This window comes from Carettochelys insculpta, chromosome 20 (assembly GCF_033958435.1).
Source record: "Carettochelys insculpta isolate YL-2023 chromosome 20, ASM3395843v1, whole genome shotgun sequence".
NCBI classification, from domain to species: domain Eukaryota; kingdom Metazoa; phylum Chordata; order Testudines; family Carettochelyidae; genus Carettochelys; species Carettochelys insculpta.
In genome coordinates this window covers 25089525-25108340 of record NC_134156.1, presented here as the reverse complement: position 1 = coordinate 25108340, position 18816 = coordinate 25089525, and the positions used below count along the sequence as shown (strand labels likewise).

Below are 18816 nucleotides of genomic sequence, written 5' to 3'. Positions count from 1 at the left end.
CTGGGCTAGGAGCCACCCGTGCGCCCGGCCCCGGGGACCTCCGCCTGCAGCGCCGCACCTGGCTCGGGCAGGGGAACTACCAGCCGGTCACCTTCCCCCGCCCGCCCGGTTTGTAGCTCTCCCGCGCACCCCGAGTGGCCGCCCAGCTCCGGGCTCGGCTCGCTCCGGCCCTTCCCCGGTGCCCCTGGGCGATGAGCTCCGGCGGGGCCCTGCTTGGGGCGTTGTCACCTGGGCCCCGAGCGGCTGGAGAGGCGTGTGCGGCCCGAGCCCGCTGGGGAGCCAGCGAGCCCAGGCCCGCCCCGCTGCAGGGCAGCCAGCCAGCGCCCCTCCGGCTCACTGCTCCAGGAGGGGGAGCCCAGAGGCCCTTCTGGGGCAAACAACCCCCCCCCACCCAGCACGTTCTCTGCACTTGCACGGGGCAAGGTTCTGCCTTAGGAGACCTCACCCGGTGTGGGCCCGGGTAGGGGACAGGAGAGGAGTCCATTGGGTGGTGCTATAAATAGTCAGATGCTGCCCCGTGCGTCCCTTCCCCGCCTCGGCTGAGCCTCTGACCCTCCTTCCCATGCAGGTGTGAGGAGCTGCTGAGGGGACTGTCTGTCTGCATCCAGTCGCCATGTCCCCTGAGAGCTCCCCAGGGGATCCTGGTGGTGCCCCAAGGCCCAGCTGAGCCTGGAGCGTGTCACGCGCTGGCCTGAATCCCCAAGAAAGCTGCTATGGCGCAGCGAGACCCAGAGGCCCCCGGGCAATGCTGCTCCTACAACGTGGTGCAGAGGAGGCTCCCTGTCCTCCGGTGGCTGCCCCAGTATTCGCTGCAGTGGCTTCAACTCGATCTGCTCGCTGGGGTGACCGTGGGCCTGACTGTCGTGCCGCAAGCGCTGGCCTATGCCGAGGTGGCCGGCCTGCCCGTTCAGGTGGGCAGCTCCCTTCTGAGCATTATAAAGGGGGCACTTCCCAGTGGGGTGCTTACTGGAGAGTGGGGGGTGCTACCATATCCTTGCAGGATGGTGGAGATTGTTACAGTGGGGGGTTGCATGGGTATTAGCTGGGCTGTAGCGCACAGCAGGGGGTGTGGTTGTGGCAGGGCACATTGGAGAGCTGAGGGCAGGAAGCCTGGGACCGTTCATGTTCCTCTGTTAGCAAGCTAGGGTGTTGCACCTGCTTCTTCTAATGACTGCTTAGTACAACCCACGGGAGACTTCCCTGGCCCAGACCTTTGCTAACCAACCACAGCCGTTCTTTCAGAATGCCCAGGTCCTGCAATGGTCAGAGCAGGTTCCCAGGCTGCTGTGGTTCTGGTGCTGAAGGCTCTGTTTGTTCCCGTGCAGTACGGTCTCTATTCCTCCTTCGTGGGCTGCTTTATCTACTGCCTTCTGGGGACCTCAAAGGATGTGACTCTGGGTCCAACTGCAATTATGTCGCTGCTGGTCTCCTCCTATGCGTTCCATGATCCTGCCTATGCCATCCTGCTGACCTTCCTGTCGGGCTGTATCCAGCTAGCCATGGGTCTCCTGCACCTGGGTGAGATGCTGTGGCCACATGAGGCCTTGGTTTTTGTCTGAGTCTTCACATTCGAGCAGCTTGTCCCCTCATGAAATGTCTCTGCTGTTGTCCAGCTGTGACTTGTAAAGCTTTGCTCTCTGTTGCATGTGCCTGCATGCTGTAGTCTGTACCTAGGAGAGCAACTTCCTTCCAGCAATTTCCATCCCTTACAGATTTCCTGCTGGACTTCATTTCCTGCCCCGTCATTAGAGGGTTTACCTCGGCTGCTTCGGTCACCATTAGCTTCAACCAGGTCAAGGTAGGAACTTCTCTCCCGGTGGCCTTGTCCATTTCTTTAGGGTAACTTGCCTTGGAGCATTGTCATAAAAATTCACCAGCCCAGGTGCAGAGTCTGCGTGCAGAGCTGAGCGCAGTGTTGATCCGTGGAAGGATGCTTCGTGGGCCGCTCACGCAAACAAGCAGACAGAGTTGCCCCCGGTGAGCGTGCGAGAAGGATTTTGCAGGGCTGCTGCGGTGGGGTGGGTGCCCTGCACTGTCATACAGCGACCCATGTGGGTGCCTTGCACTCTTCTTCCCAGAGCTGAGAGCGCTCTCTGGGGGGGATCAGGTGGAGAGGATGTTCTTGACTAAGCCAGATCAAGCTGTGCGCTTCTCTTGTAAATACACCACCTCCTCTCCGGTGACGGGTGGCTGCAGAGACAATCTGTACTGTCTGACCACTGTGCTGGCTGATTTTTCTCTGGGGGCCTGGGATTGGCTGGAAGTTTGATTGCTCCATGGCTTAGCCAATCCTTTTCATTCTGTGGGGAGGTTTTCGCTATTGCTGCATTTCCTTTGTGGTTGACCAAAATCAGACTTTTCAAGGAAAACATCAGCTAATCGCTTCTGGTTTCACTGCGTGCTGTCTCTGGCATGAACCTCAGAGATCTGTGCGCCCCGGTCACTGTCAGCCTCTGGTGACGTGGGAGAACTTGAGGGGAGGCAGCCCGGTCTGAATAGCATCGTTGTGAGAGCCTGTCTGATTGCATGAGCAGCAGGATGCTATCGTCCTGTGGCTGGAGCAGTCTCAGTGCCTGGCATTGGGAAGAATGGGGCTCTGTCTCTACTGAGCCTCTGAAGTTCCCTAGAGATACGGGGAGGATCTGGAGAAAATTCCTTGGCCAGAGGTTTGCACAGAGCTACGTGGTCTGGTCCCTGATGAAAGCTCCTGGGTAACAGACAGAAAAGACATTGCCTGAGGAAAGGGAGCGTCCAAGGCCATGGTGTTTTGGCCCATATTTGGAGACCCCTCTCAGCTGTACTTGGGCGCTGGAGCTAGGCTGGGCTTTCATGGGGCCTCTCTTTGTTTGCACAGAACATCCTGGGCCTGCACAACGTTCCACGGCAGTTCTTCCTGCAGGTCTATCACACCTTCCAAAGAATTGGGGAGACCAGGTCAGCAGAGAACTCTGCGCTCTTCCTCGCTCACGACCTCCCCAGCAGCCTGTCGCCACTGGGGAGGGGGTGCAGGGCGGCACATGCAGGGCTGGGAAAGGCACTCTTCCTGCTGTGCCATCCATCGCATCTCCCCCTGCCCGAGCAGACCCTGCCCAGTGCCCTGTGCCAACACGGCACGATACTGCGTGTTGGATTGGTTTGGGGCACGGGGCTCTAGGAGGTCAGCCTGATGGCTTGTGGTCTCCCAAGCCACCAGAAAGGGAGGGTGGAGTGGGAAAGGGAGCTGTGAATTGTCCCCTCCCCAGTCCCACTGCTCGAGCAGGGCACTGGGCCTGTCAGCGAGTTATCTGCCTGGGAGTACAGCACCCCCAATAGGTATGTGCCTGGCTCTCAGTTCACCACAGCCCTGGCACCGTCTCTGCCCCCTCGACCTCAGGCAGCCCAAGCTCATGAGCGCTCTTTTCTCTGTGCTTCACCTTGCCCTGTCCTTGTTGGCTGCCCCCATGGGGAGGAGATGACCGGGTGTAATGGACGCTGCTCAGTGGCACCTCCTCATGGCTCATCGGGGGAATCAGTTTCCACTCTCTGTGCCCTGTTGGGCAGCTACATTCACTCACTCTGCAGCCCCACCGGCGCCTTGCAGGGGAACCCGCGCTGGACTCTCCCTCTGCACCAGGTCCCGTTCCAGGGGTCCTCAACACAGCAGCGTAGATCTGTTCACTGCCCCTTCCTTTGGCTGCTTCCTGTTCCGGTGGCAGCCTCCTGCTCCACACTGTGTCAGATCAGTGGGGGAGCTGCACCTTCCCCTGCATCAGGGAGCAAGGCTGTGGGCTACAGGACCCTCAGTGGCCTGTCCCCTGGCTTTCTAGCAGCCCTGCCTGATCTGCCCAGGTGAGCTTTACCCCAGTGAAGCCTCCTTTGGTCCCTGCTCTTCTCCATCTGCAGCCGATGGCTGATTGGCCTCTCTGGCATCTGTTACCATTCCAGGGCTCCTGCCCCACCGCACAGGGTTTGCCCTGTGATGCCACACCCTGGCACGGCCATGTACCTCTTGGGCATTGAGGCCAGCTTGTGTGCTCTTTGTAGCAGCAGCAGCATGAGCAGATGGCCTGCGGGGAGGATGGTTGTCCCAGTTGGAAATGGATCCTGCTCTCTGAAGTCCCCTCAGGTTTCTGCCTTGGGTCCTTCTTCCTGTTCCCTGAAAACTGACCTGCCTGCAGCAGAGACGAGTCTCCTCGCTCAGAGAGGGAGTCTGGGCTGCCCCACCACTTCCCCAACAGAAGCACTCTGTGATAGTGATTGCAGCACATTGCAACATGTCCTGGATTGGGTCTGTTTGCAGGGCTGGGGATGCTGTTCTGGGGATGCTCTGCCTGGCTGTGCTTATGGGGCTCCGGGCAATGCAAGGCCACCTCCCCAGAAGCCATTGGGTGGAGCCGATGTCCGTCAGAATTAGTCGTGGCATCATCTGGGCCGTAGCAACAGGTTTGTAGACTGTGCCTGGCACGGCTCCGAGTGCTGTTGGCTTGGACTTCTCCCAGGGTCAGGAGACTGGAGGCCCTGCCAGGAGGGAGAACAGTACCATGTGTGTCTGGGAGAGAGCTCTGGTCCCAGCTGGCTCTCGGGGTTGTGATGGGCTGTGATGAGCCGTGGGGCCTTTCTCCACTAGGTCAAAATCTGGCCTGTGGTGGCAGGACCCGTGAGTTGTTCTGCTGGGGTGGCTGCTCGGGGTCCTTTGCATGAGCTGGGCCTGTTCCCTGCGGGGTCAGCAGTCCAGACTACTGTCCTGAGCGGCGGTGCCTAGGGACTGCCCCCCAGCAAGGGCCAGGACCAAGTGGGCTGTGGGGACTGAACAGGCCTTGCCCTGCTGGTGGGAGGCTGGCTCTGCTGCTGGCTTGTGCACAGCTGGTGTCCACCACCTGGGCTGGAGAGGACCCCCCTGCATGCCTGTCTCCCCACTGTGTCCATCCCTGTAGTTGCTGGGCGCCAGAGTGATGCTCCCCCAGTCATTTCTTCTTTGCTGTAGCTCGCAATGCACTCGTGGTCCTGTTTGCCAGCCTGGTCGCCTACTCTTTCCAAGTGAGTGGCTCCCAGCCGTTCACCCTCACTGGGGAGACGCCGCAGGGGCTCCCTCCCTTCCAGCCACCGCCTTTCTCCAAGGCCGAAGGCAACAGCACCGTGTCCTTCAGCGAGATGGTGCAGGTGAGTGAAGCTGGGGGTGGGGCCCATGGCACTATCCCAGGTGGCGCGATCGTTCTGTGCCAGACCCTCATGGGGCTGAGGAAGCCCTGGAAGGGCCGTGTTCCAAGGAATTCTCCCCTCTGCTCTTTTCCCTTCTTCTGGGGAGCAGGGAAGGCTGGATGCATGGAGCCTGGGCGTGCCCTGCCCCGGCATGTACGTGCACAGGGCTAGTGGAGCAGAAGCCATGTAGCTCCAGCTTCCTGCTGCCCTCGGAGAGGGGGGCGCAGTGCAGAGGGCACCTCTCTCGCAGCTGCCATGTTCTCTGCCATTATGTTCATGCCGGCCTCTTCCTTCCCCTCCCCAGGACCTGGGGGCTGGACTGGCTGTGGTGCCGCTCATTGGCCTGCTGGAGAGCATCGCAATTGCCAAGGCCTTTGGTATGTGTCAGGTCTTCTGTGCCATGCCCGGGGCCACCAGAGCCTTTGCTCTGCAGCTGGCGGAGGGCCTGGAGTGAGCTGCCCCTGGCAGGCAGGGTCCTGGGTTGGGCCCCGCTGCGTGTCGAAGGAAGGGCTGGAGGGGGCGCCCATGGAGTGGGAGGTCAGTGGCTGGGGCGGGTCACTTGGCATGTTCCTTCACAACTGGGCATTTCACCCATCATCTCTTGCCCTTGGGAGGCAGCTGCTGGGTACCAGCATGGGTAGGAGCTGCCCCGTGTGCCATGCTGTCTGGGCTTTGCACCCCCAAAGTGGGAGCTCAGCACTGGTGAGGCCTGTTACTGCAGTCAGGGTGGGGAGGTGAGCTGCAGGCAAAGGTGGTGAAATGAGCCATTTCCTGGGGGTCCCCTGGGGCCTGTGACTTGGGTGATCCCCCCCCACTATCATGGACTCACAGGTCATGCCCACATTCAGCCCACAGAGTCCCCGGGGAAACCCCCTGCAGTCCCATTTCAGGGGTTCACTCCCTCCTGGGGTTAACCCCTCCGCCTTCTGAGCCTCCAGCACACCTGTCTGGGCCTGGGCCCTCAGGGGTCCCCTCGCTCTGGACCCCCAGGGATTAGTGTAACCCGGCGCGAGACTCAGCTGGCGTCACACAGGAGGCTTATTGAGCACTGAACTTCTGGGCCTGTCGGCCTGGCCTGCCTAGCGAAGCACAGCTGAGTCTGCCCCGCAGCCAGGTGGGCTCTGCCTGCTCCCTCTGCCGAGTCCCACAGCTCCCTCCGTCCAGCCCAGCCTCTGATGTCCCCCTCCAGCAGCTCCTCCCTTGGCCTTTGTCTTCTGGCCAGTAAACAGGCTCTCTTCTCCGCCTCTCCACTCGTCCCTCTTGTGTTCCCCTGGCTGGAACCAGCTGGTCAGGTCACCGGGTCCTATCTCCATAGCCCAGTGTCCTCCCCATGGTCAGAGGCTGCCCTCTCCCTGTCTCCAGGTCACTGGCTGGGGCTCCCAGTTCTCCCTCTCCACCCCCTTCGGTAAAGCAGTGACACCCAGGACACCGAGGACCATCCCCTCCCCACGCAAACCTTTCCCCCGCTCCCACTTCCCCACACCGACACTGACTGACTTGCCCAGCTGCCCCTGGGCGCAGGCCCCTCTGTGCTGAGGTGGAGTTGGTGGGGGGCTCTGGGATAAAGGGAGGAGTTCTGACCCGTCACCTTCTCCTTTCAGCCTCTCGGAACAATTACAGGGTCGATGCCAATCAGGAGCTGCTGGCCATGGGTAAGAGCTCAGCTCGGGGGCCGGGGGATTGCCAGCACAGCGTGCTCTGTTCACAACATCCCTTCCCTTCCACCATGCAGGCCTCACCAACCTCCTGGGCTCCTTCGTCTCCTCCTACCCTGTCACTGGCAGCTTCGGCCGGTGAGTAGCACCCAGGCCGGCCTTGTCAGTCCCTGGGGGCCTTGGTAATAGGCTGGCTTTGGATCCCAGCCTGTGGAGGGGGACCCTTTTCTCCACGGCTGTGGCCTATGACTGGAGGAGCTGATCAGCGTTACATTCGCTCCTGGCCCCTCAGGCAGCAGCAGGGCCTGAACCTCAGGTAATGTGTGCAGGGGTAATAGGCCTTCCCCAGTAGACTGCATGCTCTGGGGAGAGGCTAGTGTCTGGACAGATGGACAGACAGCAGCTTGCCCCCGCCAAACCTCTTACTCCAAGTCCACTCAGCAGCTTCCCCATTGCACTAGGGAGTCAGACCGACCCTCCCCTCCTCTCTCCTCACTGGACTCTGCACGCGGGGCAGTTGGAAGGGAGCTGGCTGTGGTGCCTGTTGACCGGAGGCTTCCTACGGCTGGTAACCGGGCGTTTGGTTTGTGTTCCAGGACAGCAGTGAATGCGCAGACGGGCGTGTGCACCCCAGCAGGGGGGCTGATAACAGGTAGGGGCTGTGTGCTCACCCAGGGGGTGAAGGGCGCCAGGGATGCCGTGGGGCTTCCCCAGCTGTTCAAAGGGCCACCTCTGGGCCCGGCCCTCCCCAGTCGCTTTACCTGCTGTTCGTGCATCTGTTCTCCCCCCCGCTGGGATCTGCCTGTGTGCAAGGAGGGAGGCTGCAGGGAGTCAGGCAGGGTGATTCTGCTGTGCTGTGGCTCAGGCTTCCCGGGGTCTGTGTTCCACCATTTGCCTTCTGTCTCCCCAGGGACCCTGGTGCTGCTCTCGCTGGCCTATCTGACCTCGCTCTTCTATTACATCCCCAAGGCAGCTCTGGCTGCTGTCATCATTTGTGCCGTGGCTCCTGTGTTTGACGCCAGGGTCTTCAGAACGCTGTGGCAGGTGAAAAGTACGTGCCGGAGCAGCCCGCGTGGGAGGCCTGCTGGGGCTCTCGCCGGGCCTGCAGAATCGGGGCCCTCAGCATGGGTTCAGCGAGGGGCACGGCGCCACCTGCTGGCCAGTGTTGGTGATACCCCAGAAAGGTCCGCTGGGTTTCACTGCACCTGCCTGAAATATCCGCGAGGTGGTGGTGTCTGTCATCGGAGCGACACGAGAGACGCTTGGGAGCTAGGCAGAGCTCTTCTCGGACAAAGGTGTCTCTGCTGGACCTGCGCGTGCCAATGGATTGTGCGCGCTTCACATCTGCATGCAATGATCTCCCCACCAGCCGCTCTGCCCTGAGTACTGAACGGCAGGCGCCTGGCGGGTGCACTGGGCCAAGAGGGACTGTTGCCGTGAGCACGTTCAGCGCTCAGGTAGCACGTCATGTTCCCAAATGGCAGTAAAACACCTGCTTGCCCTGGCTGGTGTGCTCCTGCTCATTGGCCCAGCCCCAGCCAGACGTGACTTAGCCCCAGATTCGGCCCTTCCTGAGCGGCGGCTTTGAGTATCCCCTCTCCCGACATCCCTGGCAGCCTTTGTGTGGCGCTAGTCTGGCTGCTGGGGCTGGCGCGTACTGGCAGCACCAAGACATTAGGGTTTTGTGTTACCTCTGAATTTTGCACCCTAATCTGCTGCCCCCAGCAGCCTCCAGCCTGTGATGTGGCAGGCACAGAGGACTCTCTCCCTCTATAGATGCAACTGGGCTTCTTTCCTCTCATCCACTCCCCTTCCCCTGGCTGCTGTGTGACCCCCTGGGGCTTTGCAGCCCAGCTGCAGCCGGGGAGGGTGAAGGGATGGGATGAGGCAATGACTGGCTCCTCACTCTCAGGGCTGGATCTTGTGCCACTGTGCGTGACGTTCCTGCTCTGCTTCTGGGAGGTCCAGTACGGCATCGTGGCCGGCATTCTCGTCTCAGGAGTCCTCCTGCTCTACACCATTGCCAGGCCCCGGATAACGGTGCGGCTCAGACCTCCTGGCGGGCGTGGGCTGCCCGAAACTCGGGAGGGTCTCATGATGGCCATGTCTACTTGGAGTAATAGCTGGATGCAGCATTCTGCCTCCTCTTGCCCCATCCCTTCATAACACCCCCGTGTGCCTCCTCTGCCCCAGGTCCCCCTTCCAAGGGACGCACAAGTGGAGTTCGAGCCCCTCTGTTTCCAGTGCACAGAGGCACACCAGCCTGTAGGGTGGGGGGTTGTGGGGATTCGTGGGTGTGTGGTGAGAGACGGGGTGAAGGCTCCATCATGCACCCTTCCAGCACCAGGGACAATGGCTGGCTGTGTTACCTACCCACCCACCTCCACTGTGAGCGGGGCGCTGGGTCCCTGGAGCAGGTTACGGGACCCAGTGCAGCCACCCCCTTGGTTCTCTTGCAGCTTTCAGAGCCGGGGGTACTTGTCGTGCAGCCAGAGAGCGGTCTGCATTTCCCTGCTGTGGAGTCCCTCCGAGATGCTGTGCACAAACGGGCTCTCGCAGGTACGGTGCAGCCCCCATCTGTTACAACCCAAACGCACCCTTTCAGTGCTGTAGCTCGTGGGCAGTGCTGGCCTTGCTTCTGCAGTCTCTGAACATATCCAGGCCCAGAAGAGCAGCTCCACAGTGGGGCCTTTGTCAGCCTCGGAGCTCCTGGTTGCATACAACCCCAAATCCAGATCAGCTTCTCAGGTGAATGCTCACGAACCTGATTCTGACACATCTTGTGGTCAGCCGGTGGGCCCTGAGGTAGCACTCGAGAACCCCCTATGCCCCCACCGCAGCTCCTAGGGAAGAGACCATGGGGAAAGCTTTTGTTGGCATTGCATTGGAATTCACCCTGCCTGGACTTTATCCTTCGCTATCTCTCAGGCTTGGCTGGCCTTCAGCAGTGCAAAGGCCTGGGTGGGCGGGAAGGCCGGGACCAGCAGGGGTTTGGCTGGACTCCACACTGCCAGGCCCAGAACGATGGATTCCTGCCCAGGTGGCTAGTGCTGGTTCCTCCAGAAATGGCAGCCAAGTGGCCACTTGGTGCTCTCTCCCTCAGTGTCGCCGCCACGCTGCGTCGTCCTGGACTGCACCCACCTCAGCAGCATGGATTACACCGTGGTGGTGGGGTTGGCAGACCTCCTGCAGGAGTTCCGGAACAGGGGCGTCACCCTGACCTTCTCTGGCTTGCAGGTGTGTCTGGAAAGGAGGCGGGAGCTGGCTGTGAGGTCAGACCAGGGATGCCGACACTTGTCATGCAGCTGCTTCAGAAACTGGGCTGGGTCCCAGATTAGCTCTGCTCAATTTCCTTCCCCAAAGGGAGTTCTGCAACTTGAGGCTGCACTTGCAGTTTACCACGAACCTGAAGATTGTACCTAACTTGTCACTAATGCAGGGCCATTATCTGAGATGCAAAGCAGGGCCCAGCATGCCTCACGGCCTGCCTGCTCAGATCAAGGGGGAGCATGGCACCTTGAGCCTTGCTGTCTCCCTGGGCTGCACCTGCCATGCAACGGGGGGAGGGACCTGCTCCTCTGTGGCTGCAGAATCAGGAGTAACCTAGTCTGGATGGAGTGGTGGGGAGGGGCTGCAGTTGCTCCTGCCTAGGGACTGAGCTCTTGAGGTTCACTCCACCCAGCTGCCCTTTCTGAGCCTCCCAGGACAAATGTCTGGAATTCTTTGCTATCTCTGTGAGCGAGGGAGGCTGGAATGTCACAACCTGTCCCCTTCTTTCCTCTCCTTTCAGGGCCACGTTCTCCAAGTCTTGCTGGCTGCAAATCTGGAGGGATTCCAACATTTCCCCAGCCTGGAGGAGGCGAGTAAGTGAGGCCAAGGTCCTGCTTTCTACAGGGCGGGCTGGGAAAGGCTGATCAGCCCCTGGCCTGGGAGCCAGCAAACTGCGGTGACCTCCAGAGAAGTGCCGCTCGTGCTCAGATTAGGAGCTGCTGCTGGGTGGGGCTTTTGGGAGAGCGCGGTGGGGCAGAGGGGAGTTCGTTGCCTTGAAAGAGAGGACTCCTGTTTCTTCGAAGGGGGAATTCAGCCTTTGGAAAGTTAAATGCCCTGCTCTTGTGTCTGGCAGGGCACCTCAGTGGTGCCTGGGCCCAGGGCCATCCTTAGGATGTATGGGGCCCTATGCAGTACTATTAAACTGGTGCCCCTATACCGGATGGCAGCTTGGAGGGTGGGGTGATGACTTTGGAGGGATGTGATTTTATCATCTTTTCAAAGCAAATGTTAGACTAAGGTCCTGTTCACTAACGTGTTCAATTCAGGAACCAGCAGGAGATACAGACGCTTCTAAAGGGCGTCCGTGCCACACAACTGGCTCTTTCACGGGTTTTGTTAATAGCTCCGGCCCACTTTTCACTGTTAGTGGGATCCTCTCTGGAGAAAGCAAAGCCCCAGAACAGGGAGAGGAGGAGGCGGGTGGGTAGGTGGACACTAAGACCCAGGGGTCCCGTACACAATTGAGGATTCTGCCTATAGGTAAGGATGGCTGTGCCTGCACCTTTGCTTTAAATGTCCCCTGTTCTGCTTTCCTCTCTCCTCCCCACCGCCCCCGCCCCCCCTGCCTTTCTTGCAGAGAAGAGCCTTGGAGCAGAGCAGCTTCCCAATGCCAGCGAGAATGTGCTGCCAGCATCGGGGCTCATCCAGTGAGGATCGGCAACCTGTGCCCATTGCCCTGCCACTAGCAGGCGGGTCTCCTCGCCTGAGACAGGCGCCTCCTGGATGCTGGGGAGAATGGCCACGTGCCGTCCCACTCGCCAGCCCTGTGTGGTTCTAGTGCCCTTTCGGGCCTACAGCTGTGGGCACAGGGCACTCTCACCAGCGACACTGTCTGGTGTAGGGATGACGAACTTGTCTCACCCCTGTGGGCTGGTTTCGTCCTTGCTGTGTCCCAGAGAGCCCTGAGCCATCGGCCGTTGTAGGAGTGGGGTGCCAGCTGGTGGTGGGAAGCTTTGTGTTACCCAGGGACAGCACAGCCCCCCGGAAAAGGGGACATTGCCTTCCAAGGCCCCTTGTGCCCTTCTCCGCATGTGTGCCCGACTCACCCCTGCCTTGGGGAAGGTGGTGGCGGGACAGGGTGGAGGGTGTCTGAACATTAGGGGGGGACAAGGTTGGGGTGTGGGGAATCCAGCGAATCCCCAGTGAACAGGGAGTATGGGCAGTACAGATGTTGACTGAGACCTGGCAGGACGAGTCTGGCTGGAGTTGATCTTGAGGCCCAGCTCTCGCGCTTTGCTGATAATACAGACAAGGGAATGATAGGTCGGAAAAGGAATTTATGGGGGTGACATGGTCGGCAATGGGGGTAGCAGCTTGTGGGGGAGAACTGGCTTTGGAGGAGCTGCCTGGAGATCGTGGCTTAGATTTTTCAGCTTTACGCAGCTTTTAGCTGTCACCAGCAATAGGAGACTAGCCATCCCTCCCCCTTGCACTGCACCCCTCCGCCCTGCCACCATCCCTCCCCCATGCACTGCACCTCCGCCCTGATATCGCATGCACACACCACCCCTGGTCCCCGCACAGTTCCACACATTGCAGATTGCAGCTGGCTCAGCCTCAAGCTCCATCCCGACTAATTTTCTGTCTTCAACGACGGCCAGTATCAGCTACTTCCAAGGAAGGTGGATAAAATCCAGCCATGGGAAGAGTGGAATAATGTGCCTCCTTGAAAATCTCCTACAGGAGGTTCTCCCCCCTAACTCTGGTGTTACCATTTATTCTTACAACTCTGCAGCTTGTTGGTCTTGTAAATACCCAACCTCCTCTTTGCATCATAGCCTCCCCCCGGTAATGTGGAGTTTGAAGGATACAGGATACCTGTCCTCTGTGCCCCAGGACAAATCTCTAGGACGCAGCTCTAGGAATCAGAGTGATGCCTCTTCAAGCCACCAGGAATGGGGGAGTTTTGATAATTTCATCTGTGAGCTGTACCTCTAGAATTAGTGTTCCTTTTTTTTTGTTTTTTTGTTTTGTTTTTTTTTATTTTTAAAGGGAGATATACATATCTCATGGAGCGAGAAGGGATCTCAAGAAGTCATTGGCTCCAGTCCTCTGCCCTCTTGGCAGGGCCAAGCACTAGTCCTGACAGATTTTTTTTTTAAGTGTATTTGCCCAAGACCCCTAAAATGGTCTCCTCAAGGACTGAGCTCACAACTGGGGGTTTAGCAGGCCAGTGCTCTAACCACTGAGCGATCCTTCCCCCTTTTTTTCCTCTAATGCTGCATTCAGCCAAACAGCACTGGGGTGGCGCTGGCATACCCTGCTACACTGCTGTGACATGGCTCAGAAGAGGCTCTCAAATGTTTCCAAATTGGATTTCCTTGGGAAAAGGACATAATTCACTAGCTGTCACAGGAGGAAAAAATACACAGGTGAGAGGAGCATGCATCTGCCGCGTGGGGAAGTTGGAACACCACTAGCTCTGGGAGGGGTGAGCTGCTCTGTTCAGCGGGGCAGGGCAGTTAACTCAGGAGCCATGGGAAGGGAGTTTGAATGTCACCCATACAATGCCCTGTGTATGGAAGGAGGTGGAGGGGCCTGGCCCTGCACTACGCACTGTGGACAAACTGGTTCTTTGGGGAGAGTCTGACACACATTGTTCTTCCCCAGTCCACAACAAAGCAACCCCAGGAGCCCAGCAGAGCCCCTGGGCCTGAAAAGCCCTGGGCCATTTAAATGTTTGCATGGGCTGCTGGGAGTGCTCCCATTTCAGTGACTCAGGTTGCTCCTGCTTAGTCTGCGGGGAGGAGAGGCTTTTGTTTTGCAGAGCTGAACTTGCTTCTTCCTGCCCTGGTCCTGACTGGGTGGAGCTGACCCAGAGAGAGAGAGACCTTATGCATTGCAGCTAATGAATCTGATGCAATGAGGGCATTGTATGGGTGGCATTCAAATTCCCTTCCCTGGGCACCTGAGTTAACTGCCCTGCCCATGAGATGCCCATTGCGTCTGATGAAACGGGTCTTTGCCCATGAAAGCTCATGTTCCAAATTATCTGTTAGTCTATAAGGTGCCACAGGACTTCTTGTTGTTCTTGAACCTCGTGCATTGAGAACAGTGACAGCCTGGCTGGGTGTTCAGTCCTCATTCCTGCTCAGGTGAACTTCCCTTCCCAGTGTCCTTCTCCTCCCCATTTCACAAGAAAAGTCTTTAGCGAGGGATTGGTCCAGTGCTCTGTTCCCCTATCCACCCTGTACCAGCCAACCAGGGCAGCTTTGTTCCTGGGTCAGCATTGGCTACAGTCTGAGATGCACTAACCTCTCCCTCTGGCTCCCGCACCTTGTGGCTGGAGAGGCGACAGTTGGACTCTGGCTGCGGTGCAGTTCAAAGCGTTTGTTATACACTGACCCTTCTCTGGACACTCACCTGATTTCCACTACCTGGCCCCTGGTGGGGTCGTTTACGAGGTGCGATGCCGCCAAGTCAGAATTCTCTGCTCAAACCAGCAGTTGCATTTGCTGTGCTGTGGCTGAGGTGTCAGTTACGACACCAGGTGCTCAGCAGTGGGGGATCAGGCCCACTCCTGACGGGATGAAACCTTCCTAACTAGTATCTGGCTGGCTCTTCCTTTAGGGAGGGCATGTTTCCAAGGGGAATGCGCTGTACCGGGAACAATAAAATTCTATGACTACCAGTGACAGTCTGGGAGCTGTTCCCTCATTTGAGAAGTGGCTTCTCTTTTAGATGTGCAGGAGTGACAACCCCCAGGCACTGCCTGTAACCAAGGGGGCCTGTGCTGGCAAGGGATAGAGGATACACAGTTATGAGTCTATATCCAGGGACTTGCTTAGCCAGCGTGAGTCTCCCATGATTGATAGTTCACTGATGGGGGCCATGTGCAATCTGTGCTGAAAACTAAGAACCCACTGGTTGTCATGGTTATTGGGGAATGCCTGCACGGAAAATATTGTAGCAGTGAAACACGGTGGCACGTTGTGTTCCGGAACTGCTGGAGGTGACACTGATCACTAGGCCGAGGTGGTTCTCCGTGCTAAGCCAATGAAGAATGAGAACAACTAGCTGCCCAGCCAAGCTTTTACAGGCTAGACAGGGTACAGCCTTGGTCCCTTTATTGTAGAGTATAAAAGAGGGGGGACCATCAGGGACAAACTGAAGGTGATGAAATGGTCAAAGGCCTGGAAGTGTGTAATAGCACACAGAAGGCCAAACATGAGACCCATTATGGAGGGGGGTGCTGTCCCGTGGTGGAGGGTTCAAGAAATGTGGACATCAGCTCTCTCCACCGGCTAAGGGCTGTATGGACTGACCACGGGTTGAGCATTGCCTCACTAGATGGGCAGTTGTTCATAAGTATGGACTCTAGTTTGCATTTTAGATTTTTCTGTAACCATGTGACTGTTAGACTTGCTTCTCTTTGACTGTAGCTCAAGCTTTGTCAGGGGAGACTGGTCTGAGGAGGGTGCTGAGCAGAGGCAAAGGTAATGAACTGGAGGACTATTGGGAAAGCAGCAACTGTGTGCGCACTGTGTCCAGAAGTTGAGGGCTTTGGCGCTGGAGTGTAAGGGCGGGCATGGGGGCCTGCAGCAGTGGTTTTTACCCAGTGTGCGCTGACTCTGGTGTGCTGTGAAATTTCACCAATTTCCCCTTGCAGCAGCTCTGCAAAGAGTCACCTTGGGAGAAATTCACAATCCCCTGCCAGCTGGGGCGCAGGCAGCAAGGCAAAGGAGTCAGCTGAAAACAGTGGGTGTACTGTGGAAACGTGTGTCTCATTGGAGTGCGCCATGTTCTGAAACGGCTGGGAACCACTGCCACACACACAGCTTTGAGGAACCTGAATCCCACTCTGGGACTATTTCTGTAGCTATATCCCTAGGCTAATTCCACTGTCCCCTGACTCCGTTGGGGAGCCTAGGGGTTGGGGCACATGTTGCCAGCGTGCAGAGGGAAAGAGCCATCTTGTGCACATTTCAGTGGAGGCTGTCGACTGAGAGGTCAGGTGTAGCAAGTTTGGTTTGTGAAAGGTGTTTTCCCCTCCTGTCTGCGGGTGATGATTGTCTAGTTTCCATCACGCCCTTGTTTGGCTGTTTAGTGCCCTGAAGGGTAAAGAGCACATTGGCTCTTTGTGGCTTGGAGGCTTCTCTCTCCTCAGCGGGAGTTGGTGCAATAAAAACTACCCATTTCCCAGAGCTACAAGCCTATGTTGCCTGAGCAAGCACCAGAGAAACGAAACTGAAAGCAAAGGGAGCTGCAAGCCCCAGAAGCCCCGCCCTGGGGCCAGCTGCTTTCATCTCTCCCTGCAGCCAGCGAGGCTTTGGCCGCAGCGTTCCTGCTCCCAGGGGCTGCAGAACAGAACAGGCCTGGCGGTGTCTGGCAGTGGTGATGGTTGTGTTTACGACTATTTGGAGGTGTCTGGCTGTTAGATGCACCCAACTGTACCAGCTATAAAGTAACCAGCCTCTAGAAGGGAAAGAACCATTCACTGCAGCATGTCCCCTGGTTGATATTGCCGTCTGCTGCTCCTGGCAAACCAGATGTGCAGTGTCTGCAGGCATCAGCAAGCATAGGAAACAGGATCTGCAGTCCAGAGAGAAGGGCTCTGCAGTGATGAGGGAAAGAAATCAGCTCTCTCCTCCCCGAGGCAAATACCCACAGGCTCTGGGGAAGATCAGGGCCATGCAGCTGGGATGGGCACAATGCCAGAAGGCACCACTTGGTCTGTAAGATATGGAGATGGCTCTCAGTATACCTGCATGATGCTTTACTGTAGCTAGCCTAGATAACCCGGGTAATGAAGACACAACTGCAGGGTCTACAAAGGGCCCCAGTGGACACACAATTTGAACAAGGTGTGACCAGGAAGCCATCTAAAATGCTTCCCTCAGGCACCATCCTCCTCCTCCTCAAAGAACTCAAAGCTTGCAGTTTCTAATGCATTCATTATCCCACCCCCTCAGTTCACAGATGGGAAGCTGAGGCACCGGTGGCTAAGTGATGTGACCAAGCTCACACCTGAAATCTGTGGCAGAGATGAGAAGACACTGGATTTATTAATTTTAGTCTTATTACAACAGTCTGCAACCCATGAACTGTATCTTGATCTATGATTGTGAGGTGTTAAAGGGTCACTTTGATTAGAATAACCACATATGGAGAAACAACCTCTTGCAGTTTGTATGTGGCTATGCCATTCTGAGGCCTGGTCTACACTAGGGACTTGCCTGGGTATGGCTCTCAAAGGGGTAAATCCACACTCCTGAGCCCAGTTCTGTACTACGAACTTACATAGGTATAGCTTGGTCACTCAGAGGTGTGTAAAGGACTCATCTCTGAGCAATAGTTACAGCGACCTAACACTGTAGACAGGAGAGTTTCTCGCATGGCCATAGCTATTGCCTCTTGCAATGGCTGAGCAGTTAAGTGTCTTCACTGAAGCCCTACAGTAGCCCAGCTGCATGGGTACATTTTGTGACATAAGAACAGCCATACTGGGTCAGACCAAAGGTCCATCTAGCCCAGTATCCTGTCTGCCGGCAGTAGCCAATGCCAGGTGCCCCAGAGGAAGTGAACCGCAGACAATGATCAAGCGATTTGTCTCCTGCCATCCATCTCCCGCCTTCAACAAAAGGCTAGTCACCATACCTTACCCCTTGCTAATAGCCATCTATGGACCTAACCTCCAAATATTTATCGAGCTCTTTTTTAAACTCTGTTAGAGTGCTGGCCTTCACAGCCTCCTCTGGCAAGGAGTTCCAGAGGTTGACTGTATACTGTTTGAAGAAAAACTTTCTTTTATTAGTTTTGAACCTGCTACCCATTAATTTAATTTGGTGTCCTCTAGTTCTTATACTATGGGAACAAGTAAATAACTTTTCTGTATTCACTTTCTCCACACCATACATGATTTTATATACCTCTATGGAAACCATCTTGTGTAAGAAGCCATTTCACATCCCTTACTTCTGCACACACACAAGAGCCTGTACTTTCCTTGACCTGTTTGGGAATAGCAGGAAGGATGAGCTCTATAGAATGTGTTAATGAACTGTTTGGAGTTCAGGCTCCTGCTCCCCGGTACCTGTTTCTCTTTGCCGATAACGGTTTCTCCTGGAGAAGTGATTTACGATTCTCTGACTAATTGCCTCTGACACTGGGCTTTGTTTGTGTAAGGGTATAAAATACTAGAGTTAGCTGCATCAAGCAGCCTTGCTGGACCTGGTTTTACTAGTGTCCAGTTTGGCTCCTCTGTTGCCTTATTGAATTCAAGAAAGCTGAACGTTAGCCACCTAAACACAGAGAAGTCTTGTGCGTCAACACCTCTATCATATCACCCCTCAGTCTCCTCTTTTCTAGACTGAAAAGTCCCAGTCTCTCTAGCATCTCATATGGGACCCTTTCCAAACCCTTAATCATTTTAGTTGCTCTTTTCTGAACCTTTTCTAACACCAGTATATCTTTTTTGAGGTGAGACCACACCTGCGCACAGTACTCAAGATGTGGGTGTACCACAGTTTTATAAAGGGGAACTAAGATATTCTTCATCTTATTTTCTATCCCTTTTTTAATTATTCCTAACATCCTATTTGCTTTACTGACTGCCACTGCACACTGCGTGGATGTTTTCAGAGAACTATCCACTGTAATTCCAAGATCCCTTTCCTGATCTGTTGTAGCTAAATTTGCCCCCATCACATTGTATGTATAATTGGGGTTATTTTTCCCAATGTGTATTACTTTACACTTACCCACATTAAATTTCATTTGCCATTTTGCTGCCCAATCACTCAGTTTGCTGAGATCTTTTTGAAGTTCTTCACAATCTGCTTTGGTTTTGACTATCCTGAACAGTTTGGTGTCACCTGCAAACTTTGCCACCTCACTGCTTACCCCTTTCTCTAGATCATTGACAAATAAGTTGAACAAGATTGGTCCCAGGACTGACCCTTGGGGAATGCCACTAGTTACCGCCTTCCATTGT

The 18816-nt window shown here is 56.3% G+C and overlaps 1 protein-coding gene across 2 annotated transcripts; it reads left to right on the top strand.

The window, feature by feature from the left end:
- Positions 1–2: 2 nt before the first annotated feature.
- SLC26A11 (solute carrier family 26 member 11) lies at positions 3–14651 on the top strand. 2 transcript variants are annotated; one of them, XM_075014170.1, is made up of 17 exons: positions 4–108; positions 569–911; positions 1326–1518; positions 1713–1798; positions 2855–2934; positions 4280–4422; positions 4964–5139; positions 5483–5555; positions 6780–6830; positions 6911–6971; positions 7430–7485; positions 7744–7884; positions 8746–8873; positions 9293–9392; positions 9937–10070; positions 10624–10696; positions 11461–14651. In XM_075014170.1, exons 2-17 carry the CDS (start codon positions 714–716, stop codon positions 11532–11534), a joined length of 1767 nt encoding a protein of 588 aa, XP_074870271.1. In that variant the 5' UTR covers positions 4–108; positions 569–713; the 3' UTR covers positions 11535–14651. The 2 variants fall into 2 exon arrangements, with proteins under 2 accessions (XP_074870272.1, XP_074870271.1); XM_075014171.1 differs by lacking the exon at positions 8746–8873 and having other exon boundaries at positions 3–108.
- The last annotated feature ends 4165 nt before the right edge of the window (positions 14652–18816 follow it).